The following is a 23096-nucleotide window of genomic DNA, read 5'->3' as shown; positions in this document are numbered from 1 at the left end:
CTTCCTCCATGTCTATAACCTTAAATGGAATAAGCAGATTTCAATCATCACAATACGGAACACCCACTCTTCTCTGTCTATCATGACTCATCTAATATCATCAACATTGGAACACATAACCGACCTTGATAACTAGGTACTCTATCTCCCCCTTGGGAAAAGACTTCTACTTTGTTATCTCCTACTAATTCCTTCAACTCTACCAATGATGGATCAAGTCCTTGTTTTGACTTAACATTCACCACCAAAGATGATTCAGACAAAATTTGCACCACCATCATTGGAACCACTCAAAATAAGGACTTTCGGAGTTGATATCCCAAACCTTCACAATATGATAAATGTAACTCTTAGAAATCAATTTTCATGCCTTAAAAAAGGAAATAAACTTACCCTTTACTATTGAATCATGACCTTTCTATTCAAGAATAATATCAAAATCTACCATGTCAAGCTCAATGAGATCACAAGGAACAACTTTATGCAAGATAAACACGGGACAACCCTTATAGGTTTTTTTTCTAGAAACAACCAATGGGGGTAGACACTAAATAGGGTTCCAATAATATTTTAGGATGTACATCAAACCTATTAGCAAGAAATGAAGCAACAAACCACAAATTAGCACCGGATCTAACAATGAATACACTACAAAATCAAAAACCTTTAACTTACCAGTCCCAATATTGAAAGAATCTTCTAACTCCTGATGAATCTAAAAGGCATACAATCTATCTTGGCGCTGACCGCAATCTGACATAGTAGCACTTTGATCCAGACGACCTATAGTCTGGGCCAGATCTAGAGGTCTAGTACCACTCTTACACTCACTTGTATGATGGCCCAACTTTCCACACCTATAATAAGCATCCAACCCCGCTAAGCACTCTCCCTTATGATTTATCCCATATTTGGAACACTTGGAAATAGTAGATGCACTAAAATTACCATCGGGTTTGGGTTGAGAAGTCCCACCATTGCATCGAGCCCTCTTAGAATCCCTGCCCCCTTTAATAGAAGCCACTTGACAATCCCTTATCTTATGCCCCATATCACCACATTTGTAGCAACCCTCTTTACCGGCCATGCATTCTCCTTATGAGTCCTATCACACCTCTCACAAGGGGAAAAGGGATGTTCTTCCTTACTAGGCCTAGACACCGGAGCATTAGAAAAAGATCAACCACTATCGGCTTGCGCCCTTTTAAAGTCCCTAGATTTCTCCCTTATATCATTTATTTTGCTCACCTGTTTCCTTTTCTTTCTACCCATATTCATATGAGTCACCTTTTGTTGATTCAACTGATCCGTCACAACTCGGACCAATAATAGGATGGCACCACAAAATTTTGCATTAGTCACTTGTTCGAATAGAGGATCATTAGGTACATGTTCCTCATTAGTATCAACCCCTCCTTGAACTGGAACCTCAGGAATTGGAGGAACTTGGTCCTTGAGATTATCCATTTCTCTAGGTGGAGGTACTCTTCTTCGAGGCATTATCTAGAGAACACAAAATGATTTGTTAGATAAGGGAAGTCTTAGGACAAATCAAATGCATGACACGAATTAAAAAAAGGGAAACTTTTGCTAAACGCCTCATAGTATCCTATTCATAATTGTGACGTGCTTCACAACATGAACAAGACCCTATTTGATGTGGTATATTGGACTTTGAAGACCATTTCAAAACCTAGGGCTCTAATACCAAGTTTGTCATGATCCAAGCCTAGGGCCTAGACGTGACACGGCGAATGACGAACCCAGAGATACCTCACCCAAGGCTCTTAGCATTCATTTAGCCTTTCATCATTAATGACAATAAATATCAATTGGAAGAAAAAAGGAAAGCAGGACTAAGGGAGAACATCATAAAATAAGAATCATCATCCACCTTAGATCATCATACATTTATGTCCAAACATATATCTACTAATAGACTTGGAGGGGGCTAAGACATGTCCCTAACTCTCCCTGAAATAAACTAACAATGAAGTACCAAAATAAGTGTCTTAATGACTCAACATAACATATGCTAGAAAGGGGCGGAGTATTATCTCCGAAACAATGGGAACTCACCAAAAGTGGCCTTCAAACGATCAAAACTAACCACATGGAGAAGGAGGAACATCGGTCCCTACATGGTGATATCATGTAGGCAAAAGAGTATGCGTTAGTAATTTGAAGGCATGCAACATGATACAAACATTAAGACATTCATAAGGTAAAATACATAAGTGAATGCATGCATGAGTAATCAAGTAGATCGCATTTAAATTATACATATGTCGAAAGATGACTATAACTGACATTTAAGGCCATGCAAGCTATTACATGGAATCCAACATAACCCCCTACGTTGGCACAGGAAAAATACTTGCTGGGTAGAAATCTATTTTTTTTGCATTCATTCATTTAACATTTGATGGCTACAAAGGCCTAGCCTACAAGGGCTCCTATGGTGGCATATAGTTAATGCAACATGAGACTTTATTTAAGGACCACTTTGGCGGAGTCCCCATCTACATGATATATTCGGTGCTAAGTTAAATCCCATGGAATAGTATAATACTTCAAAATAATCATATCATATAGCTTGAGAATTCAAACATCACATTCGGTAGAATAGCTCAACAAAACCTTTGGTGATTCAAGTATGCAAGAGTTGTCCTTGTTTCAGAAATAATCCATTAGTGAACCTTGATTTACAATAGCATCATGGCTTGCACACCCTATTTACAATACTACTAATGAACTTTGATTTATAAGAAAATTTGATCTACAATCATTAATGGTATTCCGAGTACCAGACAAATTAGACCTATCTTTAGGAAAAATGTTCAAAATCATTGATTGCATATCAGGATGTCATACTTGTCATATCAAAATCATAAACATGTTATAGGGATAATTCATTCATCATCATTCCTTACTTTTCATGAGCCATTTGCTCAGTAGCTTGGGTGAGAAAATTTTCCACCAACATTCATTGTTTCATATCATTTCATAAGACTCCCTTTAATAAAAAATATATGCATTTGCTTCATAAACTTTCACTTGGAGTCAAAGATTTCAATTCAAACTTCATTGATACAAAGAGAAAACTAGGATGGTTCAAATCAATCAACTTTCAAGTCATTTAAATCAATGCTAGCATGCTGAGAGCGAAGAAATTCATCATTTAAACATCTTAAAATAACCCACCAATATAATTTAGAACTACTTTCAAGCCTTCATATAAGGACCTTGATAAATCATACATTTCATGTAAGTAAGAATCAACATAAGTCAATATAGGTAAATAAACTTTAAATATTAAAGAATCTATATATTTGGAATCGTAGTATGAAAACCCATAAAACTCATCACTTGAAATTGAGAGTCAATATATATATTTATATATATAAGTAAATAAACTTTAAATATACCATAATCTATGCATTTGGAAATATCATGTAAAAGCCCATAAGATTTCATCATTTAAAATTTAAATATTAAGTTGATAAAACATTTGGGCTCCATTGGTGGAAGAACCCATGGATGAAACCCACATACCTTAGAGAGGAACTTGAAAATGAATTGGAGAAGTCTTGATGTTAGGTCTTCAATAGAATGCTTGAATCCTTTGAGTTTGAGAGGATTTTGTTTTTTTAGGAGATGATTTGAGAGAGAGGAGGATGAAGTTTAGGGTTTTGGGGTGATGAAAGACTGAAAAATGGCCCCCAAACTCGTCCAAACCCGTATATATTTGTTTAGGTAATTGTCCAAGATGTTCTTCATCAAACAAATATGAAAAATGGTTTCAGAACCCTGCTGTCGTGATAGTGGCACACCGCACTAGAGCAAAAAATACTACAGTTGATTTTGGGTGTGTTATTGGCGCACTGCGCCAGGCCCGAAATCGCTGCAACGATAGTCTCTAGTAAAAAGGTCATAACTTATTACTCCTAACTTAGAATAAGGTAAAGTTGGTGGCGTTGGAAAGAAGACTCAAAGAACGTTAATTTGATAGGTCATGGGACACCTAATTATTATATACTAGAAGATATGAGCATTTGAATTTTACCCTATTTCAGACTCATACAAAAACTTAGCCGATGGAAATTCTTTGGACTTGGCTTGGTGTTAGAGATACCTTATGACCCTAAACAACACCTAATACACTTCAAATACTTATGAATTGATCCTAACTCATATATACAACTAGAAGTCATTTGATCCGATACACATATGGAAATTGGTTTGGGTCTTGGTGTAGAAATTTTTGGGGAGTTACAACTGTGTGGGCCTTCACTTTTTCATGGGAAAGCAACACGCCTAGTAAAACTAACTATGGGCCATACTGGGGTCTGTAGTGCCATCATTTGCAATATTCCCAATCTTCCTTGGCCAGCCTTCACGATCCATCATAACGCTCCATAGTGAGCTCCACAGCCCGTAAAAGGTTTCGTGGCATTACACGTGGTCAAAATTTTGGCATCAGCCTCTTCTTCATATTAGTAGTATGCCATCCACCACGGCCCCTGCAAGGCACTACAGATCGTGGTGGCACTTGTAGTCGTTGGTCCTCAGCAAAACAACATCATATCCTCAAAACTCATCCGCGGCTTAGTTTTCCTACAAAATGAACAAAACACACATCATATCTATAGACACATGCTTGCAACACATACTAATTCACTATTTTGAGCATCGAAAGTGTCATAAAAACATGACACATCAACACCCTCAACTTAGAACCATTGTTTGTCCTCAAGAAATAACACAAAATAAAACAATATAAAAAGAAAATACAAACGAATATAAGAAGACATATAGCAGCCCAATACATCAACTATGACCCTCTGATTTAATTTAGTCGACATGCAATACACTGGCAGTCCAACTAACTCACAAGGATCGATTTACGACATCACACTACTCACAGTCAACCAAGCAAATATAAAACGGCAGTGTACTAGTTAATATAGTAACTCAACAATATAATCATAGTGCCCTCACAACAAAGATGTCTCTCGCACAATATGCAAAAATAGAACAGAGACTGAAATGAACTCACTTACACTCACAAATGAAGTTCAATCAATATACATGTACAGAACATAGGCTTGCCCTTATTTTCTACATTACACTTTTGAATACCTCTTTTAGAATCACATTAGGACTTTGTTTGCTTGTAACATAGGCTCAGGTTCAAGTAGGATACATTTAGGATAAAAGTGACTACTTTGCCCTTCCAGATGCTACTTTGACTTAGCTACTTATTTTCACCCCCCGCCCCACCTAAAATTCTTGTTGTTCTCTTATTCAGTCATTCTTTCTTCTCGGGAGTGGTTTTTGCTTTTGTTCATTCTTTTTCTTTCTTTATTACTCATTTTTGCACTTATTTCCTTTTTCCCTTGCGACCACAACCCATGATTTTCTTTTCTTCTCGTCAGCATTCTTTTCATACCTTTTTTTCTAGTCACACCATTCTTTTTATACCCTAACTTTTCTACTTCTCCTTATAGTAGCCACCCTCAACTTAGACTTTTGGACTGAGTTGAGGTACACATTCTCCTAGGAGGGACCAGGGCCAAGATGTAAATTCACATACTGCTTTTCCTTATTGTAGCTACCCTTAGCTTAGGCTTTTAGCCTAAGTTGAGGTACACATTTTCCTTAGAGGGACCAGGGCCAAAATAGATATTCACAGATAAAAAGTGAAGGTGAATTCTATTTAATCAAAGTAAAAGTCTATTAAATCTCAATCTTTTGGCTCAAAGGGTGCAACTTCATTTGGTCATTATTTTTAGGCTAAGTGACTCATTTTCAACAATGGCCTATGATCTTGTCCTAATTAAGTTATTCAATTATTTTAGTGAGACAAACCAGGCAAGTTCTAGCTTACAGATGTATTGTTCGAACTAAGTAGTTAAGCTCACACACACATGGCACATATCTTATAATATTTAACACTAATCAACCCAGTCATGTCCTAGATATCATTTGATCAACAAGTCAATAGTTACAATGCCCTATAAAGATCCTAACAAGTCTGTTTTCATAGGCTAGACCAATTACATAGTATTTCACAAAACTTTCTGTTGGGAGTCATCTTTGTTCATTTCAACTCATTCTTTTGATAGGCTACTATATACTTTGGTAGAATCTTGTATTTAAACACAAACAACTTAAACATGCCAGTTCTACTAGATAATACACTTTCAGAGAAATGAAATATGATAAGAAAAACAACAAAGGGGTCAGGATGCCCCACTCCCCATCAAAATTTATGCATTGTTCCAAATGTATTTAAAGACTCCAAAGCATAAAACAAGGGAAGAGATCATATATGTGATTCCCTAGGCATCCGTAGTAAGTTACCTGACTAATCGATTGCATCAAATATCTAAACGGGTTGCCTCTCATGAAGCGCTTGATTTAATGTCGCGGCACAACATCCTCGAGCTGCACTATTCCTTCATTCTTGGGTTCTAAACAGTGTCACTAGGAAGTGCACCATTCTTCCTTTGATTCACCATAGTCGACAATTGCCTCATTTGTTTCTCTAACTGCTTGATAGAGGTTGAGTGTGACTCTACCACTTGGGTTATTTTGGACATGTCGCCTTTTAGCTCTTTGACACTAGCTTCTAGAAATTCTATCTTCTGCCACTTTAGTCAGTATCTCTTCCATCCTTGAGTTACTCTCTCTAGCTACATCCCTATCTTTATTTCTAGGATGCACATAAATACTGCTCTAATCATTTTGGTAGTGATCTTTGTTATGCCAGCTACCTTGTTCGCGGTGTTCTACCCTATCATAATATCCATCCCTTTGAAAGTTTCGACCTTGGTTTTCAGAGTTGTAAGTCCAAAAACCCCATGGTTGTTAATATACTTCGCTTCTTCATCACTAGTTAGGTCATCATAAAGACCTGCAACATCCACAACATTTACCTTTTCCAATCTTCCAGCCATCAATCGTTTGGTTCTCAAGTCCATTTGAGTTCGCATGTAATCCATGTCTTGATCACGTTCCTCTTCTCTCTTTTTTTGCTCCGCGGATATATCAAATGGAAACCCAAAACCTCCTATATCAGTGTCTCTAGTGTACCTTTGTTATTTTTTGCAAGCTAATCCAAAATTATTGTGGCTTCATGAAATTTCTTGGCCATGAATGAACCTTAACGAGTTGCATCAATAATTGGCTTAGTCATAAATTTACACGATCTACAAAATAACTCATTCAAGTGCTTATCTATCAGATTATGATTTTGGCATTGATTACGCTTCTGCCTGAATTGCTCCTAAGTCTCATGCATTGCTCCGGTAGGTAGTTGCTTATGAACATTAATCTCATCCTTGATTTGCAGCTTCTTGGATGGGGGGAGGGGAAAAAAACTCACCAGAAATACTTTTTCATGACCCGAATCTTGACCATGATGGAGCCTACTATAACCCTCGAGAAGGAAAGCCAAACCCCAAACAAGCGGAAAACAAATCTCAATCTAATTATATAATTAATAACATAAGAAGGCGAAACCAAAAGAATATAACCAAAGAAAAGTCAGGCCAAGGTATAGATATGTAAAGATGATACAAAATATACAAAAGGCTGGATAGTCACCAAAAGAAATGACGAACTGATACTAGACCAAACTTCGGACCTGGTGTCACCTATACAGGAGCTACTAAGTACAAAAGCTGAAAATATGTATAAATATGCAGTACAGACTAGACTATCCAAATTAGAAAATATAAGTCAGAGCAAAAGAGGAAATGTAGCAAGTCTCTGAATGTTGGGAGCTTACTTTAATCCAGATCTGGCACCGCTAAAGATGATCAGGCGCGCGCTAGGGGTGGATCAAACAGGGAGTTGTAGCAAAAAGATGCAGATGGCCAGTATGAGTACCATAACAATGGGTACCCAGTAGGCATCAATGGACAATGAGCTCAGAAAAAATATATATATATAATAAGCAGCACGATGATACTAATAACAATAAGAGAGGATCACAAACTACAAATACGGGAAAAAAGGGCACAGGAATAATCATAACGTAGCCAAGTAAGTCCGACTAATCATGTAAGCACATCAATAACCCAAACTGATAAAATATCGAAAGAATGCTCAAATGTAAACTCGTAGCTAAGGCTCAATATCCTCAAAAGTATCATGAAACGCCTGAAATTCACGCCTCGAGCTTCCCAATAACAGTAATAATAATAGTAACCCGAATATGTATCATGGGCCATCCGAAATTCACGCCTCAAGCTTCTCAATAATAGTAGTAATAATGATAACCCAAGATATGTATCAACGGATCGCCTGAAACTCATGCCTTGAGCTTCTCAATGATAACAATAATAACAACAATAACCCGATATATGCATCAATGGGCCACCCGGAATTCATGCCTCGAGTTTCCTGATAATAAATGTCATAATTAAAATATCACTAGTATTTCCTTTAAATCATTACATTTTATTCTTTAAAAGGGGTTTTAACACCGTCGAGGCAATTCAATAAAAGTAGTATGAAAAAAATCATATATCACTCGAGTTAAGTAAAAATCATGTCAAAGGTGCCAAATCACTACTTGAGACTCCGGTGTACCGAAAACACGGCCTCAGACCCAACATTTCAATATTAAAAGCAAGAAAAATATAGGCATACATCGAAATCACATCAACCGGCAACCAAAACCAAAAAAGTCAAGAAAATAGCATCCTATGTTCAAATCCCCTAGGAGAAATCTCTAAGGATTCTAATCGATATAATCAAGCCACGATATCACCTTGGCAAAGGATTCAACGACTAAAACCCCAAACTAGTCACTAAGGATAATCATCGACTCCCAACTTCTCAATGAACTATCAACACCTAAATCACCAACCTAATCATGCGTTACTACTAAAAATATACCAATTCTAGCCAAGCAAAATCTAAAAAGAGTAAGTTATATCCTACCTCAAAGCTGAAACCGCACCCGAACTGCTAAATTTGAGTCTTTCCTTTTCGGACCGCCTCCGAACGATGCCACTCTAACAAATTATCGGAGAACACATTAAAACAAGGCCAATGATACCCATATTGCTATAATTACAAATGAAACTAAAATTGGGTTAAAATTTGACATTGGAACCCGCACACAAAATTGAAAAAATCAACTCCATCACAAGGTCCCAAACAACTCAAGGAACTTGTGCCCTAAAAATAGACACATTTTGAGCACTGGACGAACTCAAACAACCCGACCAAATTCAAGCCCTAGAATAGTTCAAAAATGCAAGAAATAATGAAATTTACGCAAAACTTAGATGGTTTTAATGACGGAAAAATAGCTCGGGACATCCCCACAAGAATTCCTTACACACCAAAAAATGATCGAAAATGGCCAAGAATTGCTCTCCAAACCACTATTTTCCTAAGTCCCAAAATGGGACTTAGACTGCTGAAAATGGGTATTTAATTCACAGGATTAAGTGATTTTATTTTTTGTGATCGTGAGATAGGCCTTGCGATCGTGAGGTCTGCTCTAGCTAACCCATCGCGATCACGATGGTCAATTACACGATCGTGATGCCCAGGGTCTTAGACCTTCGCGATCGTGGAACCCTGGGTCACAAATGCGAAGAGTAGAAGTTCCTGCACCAGCAATTCAGCTGGTGCTGAACTTTGGAGAATTAGATTTCTCTTTGACGGAGGTCCAAAATTCATTCGGAACCCTGCAAACAAAAATGGACTATGCTACCCAACTAGAAATGGCATTTCGGACTCAAGTAAATCGACGAATTTCCAAACGGAGGTCGTTTCATTGAAATATTGACCAAAGTCAATACTTTCCAAAGAAAGCTTCAAAAACGTACAAACGACCAAAACCTCATTCTGAGCATCTCGAGAACTGAACTAGAGGTCGTTCTAAACCACTTAAACTCAAAACGAAGACTCCAAAACCCAAACCAACCTTCCTTCTAGACTAAAATAGACCTTTCAAAGAGGATCAAACCATCAGAATTTTCATACGATGCTTGAATATTTGGATGTTGACTAAGGTCAACTCTTTCAAACCTTATGCCTCAAAAATAGCCAAACCACCTCAAAACTCAATCGGATACCTTATGGATCGTGTCACCCATACCGACATCACATATAAGCTATAAAAAAGCTACGAAAAGGGGTAAAATGGTAAAAATATGTAAAGGTACAAAAATGATCTTGTAGGTCATTACAACATCTACTACTAAAAGGACTATTGTCCTCAAAAGTCAAGGAAGAAAAGTATTTGGTGCCTCAAAAAGGTGAGGATATCAGGTCCGCATGTCCTTCTCGGTCTCCCAAGTACCCTCCTCGATCAGATGATGCCTCCACTGGACTTTCACAGATGGAATCTTCTTAGACATTAACTTCCTAACCTGCCTATTCAAAATAGCCACAGGCTCCTCCTCAAAGGCCAAGGACTCATTAAACTTAACCGAATCCCACTAAAGCACATGAGACTTATCTGGAATGTACCACCACAGCATGAAAATATAGAGTATAGGGTGAACACCTGATAGTGCTGGGGGCAAGTCCAACTCATAAGCTACCTTCCCTACCCGTCTCAAGATCTCAATAGGGACGATGAACCTAGGGATAAGGTTACCCCTCCTCTCAAATTTCATCATACCCTTCATGGGCTACACTTGCAAGAATACCCATTCTCCAACCATGAACTCCAAAGGTCTCACCCTCCGATCAACATAACTCTTCTACCTATTTTGGACAGTACTGAGTCTCTCTTAAATCATACAAACTTTGTCCATCGACTCACGTAGAAAATTGGTGCCCCAAGGCCTAACCTCAAAGGCATCAAACTAGCCCACTAGGGAATGACATCTCTTACCATACAATGCCTTAAAAGGTGCTATCTTAATGCTTGAATAGTAGCTATTATTATATGCAAACTCTGCCAAAGCCAAGGGCTGATCCCCATGACCCCAAAATCAATAACATAGGCCTGTAGCATGTCCTCTAAGACCTGAATAGTCCGCTTTGACTGGCCATCAGTCTAGGGGTGGCAAGTTGTGCTGTGTTCAACTCGAGTAACCAACTCTTTCAGTAAATACCCCCAAAAATGTAAAGTGCACTGAGTACCACAGTCTTAGATGATAGAAACCAACACCCCATGCAATTAGACCACCTCTCGAATGTAAATCTGAGCTAATTTACCTGCTCCAACTTCCACTCTGGAATGGGTAATCGCTGGGTCAAACCACTTAGCCTCTGATGCTTGAACTTGACATAATGACAGTTCAAGCACCTAGCCACAAAAGCTATAATATCCCCCTTCATCCCACACCACCAGTAATGTTGTCGTAGGTCGCGATAAATCTATGTCACACCAGGATGAATGAAATATCTGGAACAATGGGACTCTTCAAGGATGAGCCTGACTAGATCTCCAACTCTAGGAATAAACATACGACCCTCAATCCTCAAAATGCCCTCTGGATCTAAGGTTGTCATCCTATCCTCCCCACTGAGTACATATCACAAACCACCCTCAATTATGGGTCCTCAAACTTCTGTGCCTGAATCTGCTCTATCAAGGAAAACCTAGCCTATACACAAGCAAGTACCCTACCCGAGTCAGAAATATCAAGATGAACTATTTGGTTAGCTAAAGATTGAATGTCCGAAGCTAAAGGCCGCTCCTCAACTAATAAAAATGCCAAACTCCCCATACTCACCGCCTTCCAGCTCAAAGCATCTACTACCATATTTTTCTTGCTCGGGTGATAGACAATGGTGACATCATAGTCCTTCAGCAACTCCAACCATCTGTACTATCTCAAATTAAGGTCCTTCTAAATGAATACGTACTGAAGACTATGGTGGTCAGTATAGATCTCACAATGGGATCCATATAAGTAATGCCTCCAAATATTTAATGCGAACACTACCACCGCCAACTCTAAATCATGTGTGGGGTAGTTTTGCTCATGCACCTTCAGCTGTCGAGAAGCATATGTAATAACTCTACCCTGCTGTAACACAATACCCTTTCCCTCAACAGGAAGAGTAAGAATCAGAGTTAAAGTCAACAAGGCTTTGAGCTTCAAGAAGCTTGCCTCACACTCGTCAGACCACTAGAAAGGAATATTCTTTTGAGTCAATCTAGTCAAAGGTGTTGCAATAGAAGAGAACCACTCTACAAACTATTCGTAATACCCTACCAACCCAATAAAACTGCGAACCTCAGTAGGAGAAGTGGCCCTAGCCCAATCACGAACTGCCACTATCTTCACCGGATCTACCATAATCCCATCCTTAGACACTACATTCCCTAGGAATACCACAAACTTAAGCCAAAATTCACACTTAGTGAATTTGGTATATAACTGTTGATCCCGTAAGGTCTGAAGTACTATCCTCTAGTGCTGCATACTTCTCTCTGTGCCCAGAGTAGACTAGAATGTCCTCAATGAATATAATAAAAAAAGAGTCTAAATACATCCTGAACACTCCATTTATCAAAATCATGAATGTTATGGGGGCATTAGTCAACCCAAAAGACATGACTAAGAACTCATAGTGCCCATATTGAGTCTTAAAAGCAATCTTAAGGATATTAGACTCCCTAATCCTCAGCTTATGATACCCTGACCTCAAGTCTATCTTAAAGAACATTATTGTATCCTAGAGCTGGTCAAATAAGTCATAAATCCGCGGTATCGGGTACCTATTCTTGGTGGTCACCTTATTCAGCTATCTGTAATCAATGCACAAGCGCAAGGTGCTATTATTTTTCTTTACAAACAAAATAGGAGCACCCCAAGGAGATACATTGGCCTAATAAACCCTTACTTAAGAGGTCCTAGAGCTTTACCTTAAGCTCCCTCAACTCAACTGGAGCCATATGATATGGTGGAATAGAGAATGGTTGTGTACCCAGCTCAATATCAATGCCAAAATCAATATCATGCTCAGGAGGAAGATGAGGAAAATCGATGGGAAACACATCAGGGAACTCTCAGACCATCTGAACAAAATCAATAGAATGAGTGTTAGCACTAGTATCACGGACATAAACAAGATAGGGTAGACATGTCTTTCCTAATAACTGGTGATCCTTGAGGAAGGAAATCATACCACACGGCACATGACTAACTGTACCTGCCCATACGACTAGAGGAATACCAGGCATACACAAAGTACGATCTTAGAGAGACAATCCAAAACTACATGGTGGGTCCATGCCTAGAATTAAGTCAAAGTCTACCATATTTAGCACAATCAAATCTGCTCTAGTATTATACCCCATGATAGTCACCACATTGGATCGATACACTCAATCCACTACTAAAGAATCACCTACGGGGCGTAGCTACACATATAGGTACAGGTAATGGCTCAAATAAAGCATCATATTGGGTAGTATAACAAGAAGACATATACGAGTAAGTGGACCTCAAATCAAATAAAGCATAGGCTGGTTGATGAGAGACAGAGATCATACTTGTGATGATGGCATCTGATGTCTCCGTCTTTGGCCTACTCGGAAAGCCATACATATGATTGCATCCACCTCTAACACCTATTCGGCCTGCCTTGGGACCACCCCTAGTACCTTGAGACTCACCTTTACCACCCTGTACACCCTCTCTAGGTGGCTACATTAGTCCTTGGGTGCTTGAACCTGCTAACCCTGCTGCATCTGGCATCTACGGTGGCTAATAGTAGGACACTCCCTAGAAAAATGATCGATCACACCATACTCATAGCATGGTGCTCTGAATCAACCATTGTATAATATCCCAGCTAGACCTAAATGGCCCCTACGGCCTGAATACCTAGAAGTATGAACCCAAGAAGACTGACCCAAAGTCTAGCCGCTCTGACTGTCGGCACCTGCTGATCCACTGTTGGTAAGCTGTAAGGCTGCCTGTACTGGTCTACTTGGTAGATACCGCTATAGATGGCCTCTACCAAAAGAACTCCTACCGTGTGACTGGTGCACATTGAAACTACCTTGGCAGCGATGCCTATTGTCACTGCCACCATTAGCCTCATAACGTATTTCCTTAATAGCACGAGTATGATCTACTATCTATAAGAACAAATAGCCCAATGGAACCATCTGCTCTATAACCAACCTCAAACAAACTGATAACCCTCTGAAAAAACTGGCATATCCACTCCTTCTTTGTCAGCATAATCATGGTGGCGTGCCTAGAGAGCTCATGAAATTGAGACTCATACTCTATAGCTATCATCGATCCCTATACTAGTGATATAAAATCATTTCTCAACCTCTCTCTCAAAATGCGGGGTACATATTTCTTTAAGAAAGACTTGGAGAACTGAGTCCATGACATCAGTGGCAATTTCGTGGGTCTACAGCTGAGATAAGACCTCCACCACTTCTTCGCTGGTCCATCTAGCTGAAAAGTAGTGTAATCGACCCTATGAGACTCTACCAACCCAAGGTTATACAACCTCTCCTAACAACTAATCAAAAACTCATAGGCATCCTTGCCCGCGAAACCAGAGAACCTGGGAGGGCCCAATATAATAAGCCTACCTAATATCTTCTGCTCTTCTATAATCATAACCAACCAAGCTGCCATATGCGGAAAAACTATAGGAATAGGCTGTATCACCGGATAGAGAGTTATAGTAGTAGGTTGTAGAGCTAGGGTTGGATCATATTGTGCCCCTATATATGCTAAAGTCTGAGCCTCCTCTAAAATCTAAGGTCCAGCAAATGTGCTAGGCAGGGTCCCTACTCGGGATGTACCCTCCATAAAGATGAAGATCTGGGCTAGAGTATCTTGTAACACTGGAATGGCTATGAATCCTTGTAGGGGATGGGTTGGATTCTCCTCCGCTGGCTGAGGCTCGAACTACTCTACCTCTATATCTATCTCTGACACTGGTGTTGTGTCCTGAGCTCTACCTCAAGCTAGGGATCTATCAGCAGGTACAGGTAATTCTTGTCCACCCCAACTGGATCTCATCTTCGCCATCTGAGAAAGAGTGAAACAAATTAGAGGTGTTCATCATCATTTGCACACGATCAAAAATAAGAAAAGTGATTTAATTCCTAACAATGTCCTATAGCCTCCCAAAGATTCCCTACGGACGTTATCGTACTGATGTGTGGGACTCAACAAGACATTTGCTCCTATAATGGTGAGACCGATAAACCTAAGATATGATACCACTCTTTTATGATCAAAATTTAGGCCATGATGGCTTCTACTATAAACCTCGAGTAGGTAAGTAGAACCCAAGACAAATGGAAAATAAATCTCAATCTAATTAAATAATTAATAGCATAAGAAGGCAGAAGCAAAAAAATATAACCAAATAAAAGTCAGGCCAAGTTATAGTTATGTAAATACGATACAAAATATATAAAAGGCCCGATAGTGACAAAAAAAAATAATGAACTGACACTAGACCAAACTCCGGACCTGGTGTCACCAATACAGGTGCTACTAAGTACAAAAGCTAAAAATATGTATAAATATGCAGTACAGATCTGTTGTCCAAAATATAAAATACAATTCAGAGCAAAAGAGCAAATCTAGCAAGTCTCTGAATGTTGGGAGCTCACCACAATCCGGATCTAGCACAGCTAAGTATGATCAGGCGCGCGCTAGGGGTGGATCGAACTGGGAGCTGCTGCAAAAAGATGCAGAAGTACAGTGTGAGTATACTAACAGTGGGTGCCCAGTAGACACTAATGGACTACGAGCTCAGAAAGAATAAATATATAATAAGCAGCACAATGATACTAATAACAATAAGAGAGGAGCACAAACTACAAATATGGGAAAAAAGGGCACGGGAATAATCATAATGTAGCCAAGTAAGTCCGACCAATCATGTAAGCACATCAATAACCCCAACTGATAAAATATCGAAAGAATTCTCAAATGTAAACTCGTAGCTAAGGCTCAATATCCTCAAAAGTATCATGAAGTGCCCAAAATTCACTCCTCGAGCTTCCCAATAACAGTAATAATAATAGTAATCTAAATATGTACCATGGACCATGCGGAATTCACACCACGAGCTTCTCAATAATAGTAGTAATAATGATAATCTGAGATATGTATCAATGGATTGCTCGAAACTCACGCCTCGAGCTTCTCAATGATGATAATAATAATAATAATAATAATAATAATAATAATAATAATAATAATAATAATAATAATAATAATAATAATAATAATAATAATAATAACCCAATATATGTAGCAATGGGCCACCCAATATTCACACCTCGAGCTTTCTGATAATAAATGCCATAATTAAAATATCACCGATATTTACTTTAAATTATTACACTTATTCATCAATCAAAAATCTTGATATCAGCATTTTATTCTTTAAAAAAGGTTTTTAACACCAGTGAGGCAATTTAATAAAAGTAGTATGAAAAAAATCATATATCAGTCGAGTTGAGTTAAAATCCCATCAAAGTTGCCAAATCACTAACTTGAGACTCCGGTGCACCGAAAATGGACCTCGGGCCCAACATTTCAATATTAAAAGCAAGTAAGATATAGGCATACACCAAAATCACATAAACCGGCAACCAAAACCAAAAAATTTAGGCAAACGGCATCCTATGTTCATATACCCTAGGAGCAAACTCTAGGATTCTAATCGATATAATCAAACCACGATATCACCTAGGCTAGGGATTCAATGACAAAAACCCCAAACTAGTCACTAACTATGATCATCAACTCCCAACTTCTCAATGAACTATCAACACCTAAATCACCAACCTAATCATGCATTACTACTCAAAATATACCGATTCTAGCCAAGCAAAGTCTAAAAAGAGTAAGCCATAGCCTACCTCAAAGACCCGAAATGTTAAATTTGAGTCTTTCCTTTTCGAGCTACCTCCGAATGATGCCACTCTATCAAATTATCGAAGAACACATCAAAATAAGGTCAACGATGTCCATATTGCTATAATTACAAATAGAACTAAAATTAGGTCAAAATTCGATAATGGGAGTCGCGCATGAAATCAAAAAAACTAATTCCATCACAAGGTCCCAAACAACTCAAGGAACTCAAAAACATTGACTGAAGTCAAACTTAGCCAAACTTTAAAGTTAAAACGACAAAACCATCTAAACTCAAAATGAAGACTCCAAAACCCAAACTAACCTTCCTTCTAGACTAAGTTGGACCGAAGCGGATTGAACCGTCAAAATTCTCATATGACGCCCAAATCCACAGATATTGACTAAGGTCAACTCTTTCAAAACTTAAGCTTCAAAAATGGCCGAACCACCTCAAAACTCAATTGGACACCTTGAGGATTGTGTCACCTATCCCGACATCACATATAAGCTATAAAGAAGCTACGGGAAGGGGTAAAATAGTAAAACTGTGCAAAGGCATGAAAATGACCTTAGAGGTCATTACATGCTCCCCTCATCTCCCTCAAAGTTGTGATAGAGTCATGTGGAAGCTCATTCAACCACTTCAATGCCTCTCCAGACAGAGACAATAGAAACAAACACAGTCGTATGACTGATTGGCTAACCTCATAGATTTTAGATGACTTGCAAATGGAGATAAAGTTCATCAAGTATTTGTTGGAATAATCACTTACCTCTTCGCGAAATGATCCTTTTAGGTTCAAAATTTATAGCATGGTACTAGTGATAGTGAACTTCACATCTTAAGGTAGTGGTAAGAGGACTACAGATCCAATAGCTCTCGCACCATCTGTATCAGTATCATCATCATCAACTAGGAAAAAGTTCACAGGTCTCTGTTCTCTGCCTCTCAATACTTCTAAGTTCATCCCTATTGCCAGTATCATCCCTGACTTGATTTTTAGCAAGCTCTCTCGGTCTTTGCACCTCACGCTCTTGCGCATTCATTTTTTGAATTGACTTTTGTAATTTAGGATCGTAGGTAGCTAGTGGTTCACCCTTACTATGGGTGTTTGGAATTCACTACCTATTCCCTTCAAAACAAAAATAAGAAACAAAAAGTAAAATTAGGAAATAGGACTACAAACTGAATTAGAAACTAATAGCATATTTAAAAGTTGTATTCCCCAGAAATGGTGTCATTTTTGAATAACGCTCAAGTATACCTCTCAAAATAAATATAGAAGATCTTTAGAAATATATTTACCCAACTAAGAGTTGGGGTCGATCCCACAGGAAATAGGTTGAAACAAGACTATTAGCAAACACTTTTCAGTTGTAGTTTCTACTTTCCAAAAATAAAAGTGCACAAAGTAAAATAGGAGTTTTTTATTGATTGATTTAGTAACACTTAACAATGCACCAATAAAGTAACTAGTAATCAGGTTATGAACAATGTAAGAATCTAGCTTGGATTATGTTCCCTATGACATTTAACTCGACAAACTAATCGTGTTAGTGGTAACATTTCAATGAGTTGCATGCAAAATCTAGCGAACTATGTAACATATAATTCACCTCCTAGTCCTTCTTAGATGTATTTCATTTATCTCCTTCCGGTCTCAGAATGTGTGCTTTACTAACCCTCGCTCTGGATCTCAGAGTACTATCCCCTCTTGAAGCTCAAGTGACTTAGACGAATTATTCCTCCAAATTTCTGCTGTAATAATCCTTTCCTAATCACTACCTCCCTCTCGGGTACGAAATAAATACGGGCAAGTTCCCAATACGTTCACACATCAAGAAATACTTTTATATGAATAAAATCACAATATATGCAAGACAAATCACAATAATCACTTTACACGTTTGCCTACTTCGTTATGTTGTCATGGTTCCCACAACCCTAGTTGTGTGTCTAGCTACTCATAATTATAAGTGTAAGTAAATTAATAAGAATTGGTGTAGAATTCATTAATCAATACCTACGTGAATGAAGAAGTAAACCTCAAATCACACACACGAACCACAAATCAAGAATAATAACTGAAATTATATTTCAAAAGTCAATCTCAAGAAATAGTGGAATGTGTCTTCCAATGTCGATCACAATAACACTCCAAAAAATGATATTAATGTTTAAACCTAAAAATATAATAAATTTGGGTATTTATAGAAGTGCAAAACCTACTCCTAAACCAACTAGAAAAACTTAAGTCGGAAAAGTTTATAACCAAGTACTACGGTCCGTACTTGTAATGACGTAGCCTATTGTTACTAAAAATATATATGTTAAATATATAATAATCTCTTTTGTTATAAGACTAGGATCAATTCCTTGGTATGAGAGTGCATTAGTTGTGAATTAAGGTCGTATTATGCTCATATCTCAAAGTTGAGTAGAAAAATGTCTTTCCTATTTAGTTTTGGACTTGAGTTCAAACTAGGATAAACTTCAACTGACCATATATCTCAATCTATAAAGAATTAGGTGGCCCATTACCTATTAAATTAAAGTTCTATGAGTCTTCTTTTCAACTCCACTAAATTTGCCTCATTTGGAATTCAGAGTATGAAGTTATGATCTTTTTGCAAAGCACTATCTGTGCTGAAGTCATTGTGGCGGGAATTAGGCCGTTGTGGCAGGACCGCAAGAGCGGGATACGCGCAGTTAAATGTTATTTTCAGACCTAAAATGTTATTTTACTCTCAAAACTCCTCCAAGGTCAGATTAGAAAAAGGGAGGGGCGATTTCTTCAGTTTTCCATTAATTTCCTTCTTCAAGGTAAGTCCTTCCATCAATCTAACACTCGGTTGATTCCTTAGTCCTTGGAAAATATAATTGTGGCACTAAGGATGGTTTGAATTCATTCTAAGGTGGGAAAATCTGGATTCATGAGGATTTTTGGGTGTAAGACCCTAGGCTATTCTTAAGAATGATTGTTTTTGAATTATTTATCGCAATTCTCTAATGTTACCGTGAAATTGGTTTAGGGGAGTTAATGGTAGAATAACCCTAGTTTGGGTGGGAAAATCATGAGTTTGGCCTAGAATTTGGGAGTTGCATATAATCTGAAAATATTTAGGTCATTTGTGATTGATTTTGTATTATACTATTATTTTAGACCATAAACAAGCTAAAGTTTCACTAAAAGAAGTCAAGGTTCGCTATCAAAATTTGTAGCAGTTGCTTGGTGCCCAGGTAGGCTAAGTTTCTCAATTGAGTAGTTATAAATCTGTTCTTATTGCATAATATATCATAGATTGATGGGAGATTTCATGTTTAGGCCTTCGGGCACAGAGTCTGGATGGCTAAATGTGTTGCTATTGCTATTTATGGCCTAGAATTTGGGAGTTGCATATAATCTGAAAATATTTTTTGAGTAGTGATGATAGTCTAGTTCTTCATTTTTAACCTTAATAGTCCTTGTTGATATGGTTGATGGTCCTTTTAAAGTAAATTTGTAAGGAAATTGTTGGGTTAGAGTGAGATCCTGAGACTCTGATAATCAAGGAGGGTCCAATATGGGACTATTGATCCATATAAATATAGGATATATGTGTGTGTGTGTGTGTTTGTATGTGTGTGTGTGTTTATAATGACAGTTCCATATGAAATGCTTGAGTAATGTGCATTCATACAACAAAATGAAATAAAACTAATGAAATGACTATTTGTGAACAATTGCATGCAATGAGCTTGATTACTTGATTGTGCAAGTATATGAACTATTCGTTGTAGACTGTGATATTGGATTGGGTGTCGCATTCTGACATATATATTGGATCAGGTGTCATATTTCGACACATATATTGGATTGAGTATCGCGTTCTGATACATATATTGGATCAGGTGTCACGTTCCGACACATACTAAATATTGGATCCCCGACACACTAATAGTTTGGATATGGGTTCCATGAGAGAACCATTGTGTGGCTATCATCTGTAAATTGATCTTAACTACATGTGTGATGATAGAGAAACTGACTTGATGATAATTGAGCATGCCTATTACGTGTAATAATTGATATGAAAGGATCGAAGGTCCAAGTATCTCCATGTTAATAGTTGTAATTAAGATTTAAATGGTGAAACCGTATATTGCTCTTAAAATGGTAAATTGGTAATGTGCTTCTATATATATGCATGTTCATATTATGTTGTGATTGCTAGATGCATCCGCACCGTAGGTGTAAGGCCGTAGTAAAAAAGTGGAGATCAGTTGATGTGTGGTTTAGTAAAATTAGTGACTTAAATTTAGATATTGATCGTGTCTTGTTGGTATATGTGAAAAAAGGGATTGAGGGAGAATTCAAAGTTACTGTCTCCGGCTAGGCCTCTCTAATGGGAGGAATCTTGCTGTGGCGACGCCACCATGGTGGTTTAGGTCCCGCCATAGTGGGACAGTACGGACCAAAGAGGATCTTAGGTCCCTTAAATGTTTACCTCTTCCAAGTGAGACATTAATTATTCTAGGGCCAGGTGTTAGTGTGAAAGCTAAAGGTAATAGACTTGTTAGATGAAGTTAGAAATGGTTCGTAGTTTTGAAACTCCACTATATGATAAAAGGGTTAGGCCTTGATTTGTGTTAAAGTTGACAGCGGACCAACTAGAAGGGATGAGAGTTAAGCTTGAATGAATTTAATGAGGTTATCGATAATAGTCAGAGTTGCGCATAAAGGTTTGGCGGTGTATTTTGTTAAGAGCATGTTTTCTTCTCATTTATTTCTTTATATTATGCGGTGGGTATCGAGTTGACCTATGATGCCTACCAATACGTGTTATTTATACTGATACTACTCTTTCTATACCACTTGGCATAGTCTGATTCTAGGGTCAGTGATATTTCTTAGGTGAAGACGAAGATGATTCTCCAATAGCTTCTACTGTTCCTTCCTTATGGTAGGAGTTGTGTCATTACCTTATTTATACTTTGTTTCTTTAGAAGTTCTTGTACCTATTTAGACTAGTATCCTTGGGGGAGTTAGATTGTTCCTTGTAATAAACCATCAGAGTTTTACGTCGATATAAAGTAATTTCATAACTCTTTTGGCCTATTATTGGTAATTGTTAAACTTTCGCATGATATTTTGTAAGAGTTCTCCAAGCTAGGTGTTAGAGTAGGTCCCCTCACAGTTCGGTGGGTTGGGTCATGATAGTACTGAACTTTTTGGTCTTTGATCCTGCTTCGTGGTGATTGACTTGGCTCCACTACTGTGTGGGCCTTCACTTCTTCACGGGTAAGCAACACGCCTCGTGATACTGACTACATCCTATACTAGGGTCCATAGTACCATCCTTTGCAATATTCCCAATCTTCCTCGACTAGCCTTTATGAGCCATCATCACGCTCTATAGTGAGCTCCATGGCTTGTGAAGGGTTCTATGTAGTTACACTTGGTCAAATTTTCAGCATCAACCTCTTTCTCTGAATTTTTTTTTTGAGAGAAGGAAGCTTTATTAATGCCTGGGCGGCTCGGTTCGGCCGAGCCTGTGGGTCGTGGTCTAAAATTTTCTTTTCGATTATGTTCACTCATGATAAAATAAACTCACATGTCAAATTTCAGCTACAACGGATCGTTATTCGACCACCAAATAAAGATTTTATGTGAAGAACCCTAGGGTCATTTTTTCTTATTTCAGCGTTATTTCTCCACCAATATATCCTAAAAATATGTTCATAATCACATAAAAATTTAATGGAAAGAATGAGGATAATTACCTTGATGATTTGGAATAAAAATCTCTATTTTTCTCTTCTTCTTTATTTTTCTTTTCCCTTTTCTTTTCTTTCTTCCTCCGTATTTTTTTCTCCAATTTTTATGTTCGTCTGCGTCGCTGTTCTCTTTTTCTCTAGTTACATCTGATGGCATTAATCCATCAGATTATATATATATATATATATCTTTTCTTTTATTATTATTTTTTTCTTTTCCAAAGTAATTATGTATTAAAATTTACAAACTCTACTAACCTATTTTAATAAATATAAGAAAAGTGGTATAGGGTATTACATAAATTAACACTTTAGCCCATCAATTAAATTAATTCTCTCAAAATTATCCCTCAACTAATTAACCAAAGTTATCGAAAGGTCCAAAATTTTCAACTTAAATTTACGAAAAGGATCTTCTATGAAATGAGGATGACTCGTTCTCAAAATTACCTAATGGATCATTACATCATCCACAACTAAAAACCACATTC

The 23096-nt window shown here is 37.8% G+C and overlaps 1 protein-coding gene across 1 annotated transcript; it reads right to left on the bottom strand.

The window, feature by feature from the left end:
• Positions 1–715: 715 nt before the first annotated feature.
• On the bottom strand, positions 716–1087 carry LOC129903664 (cold shock protein 1-like). Its single transcript, XM_055979212.1, has one exon. The coding sequence runs from the start codon at positions 1085–1087 to the stop codon at positions 716–718; it is 372 nt and encodes a 123-aa protein (XP_055835187.1).
• Positions 1088–23096: the final 22009 nt, after the last annotated feature.

This window comes from Solanum dulcamara, chromosome 9, assembly GCF_947179165.1.
Source record: "Solanum dulcamara chromosome 9, daSolDulc1.2, whole genome shotgun sequence".
NCBI classification, from domain to species: domain Eukaryota; kingdom Viridiplantae; phylum Streptophyta; class Magnoliopsida; order Solanales; family Solanaceae; genus Solanum; species Solanum dulcamara.
Note: the sequence above shows the minus strand (reverse complement) of the source record. Positions and strands in the feature narration are given on the sequence as shown.

Excerpts from the sequence above, each read along its gene's own strand:
- LOC129903664 (XM_055979212.1), bottom strand. The coding sequence starts at position 1,087 with ATGGCCGGTAAAGAGGGTTGCTACAAATGTGGTGATATGGGGCATAAG.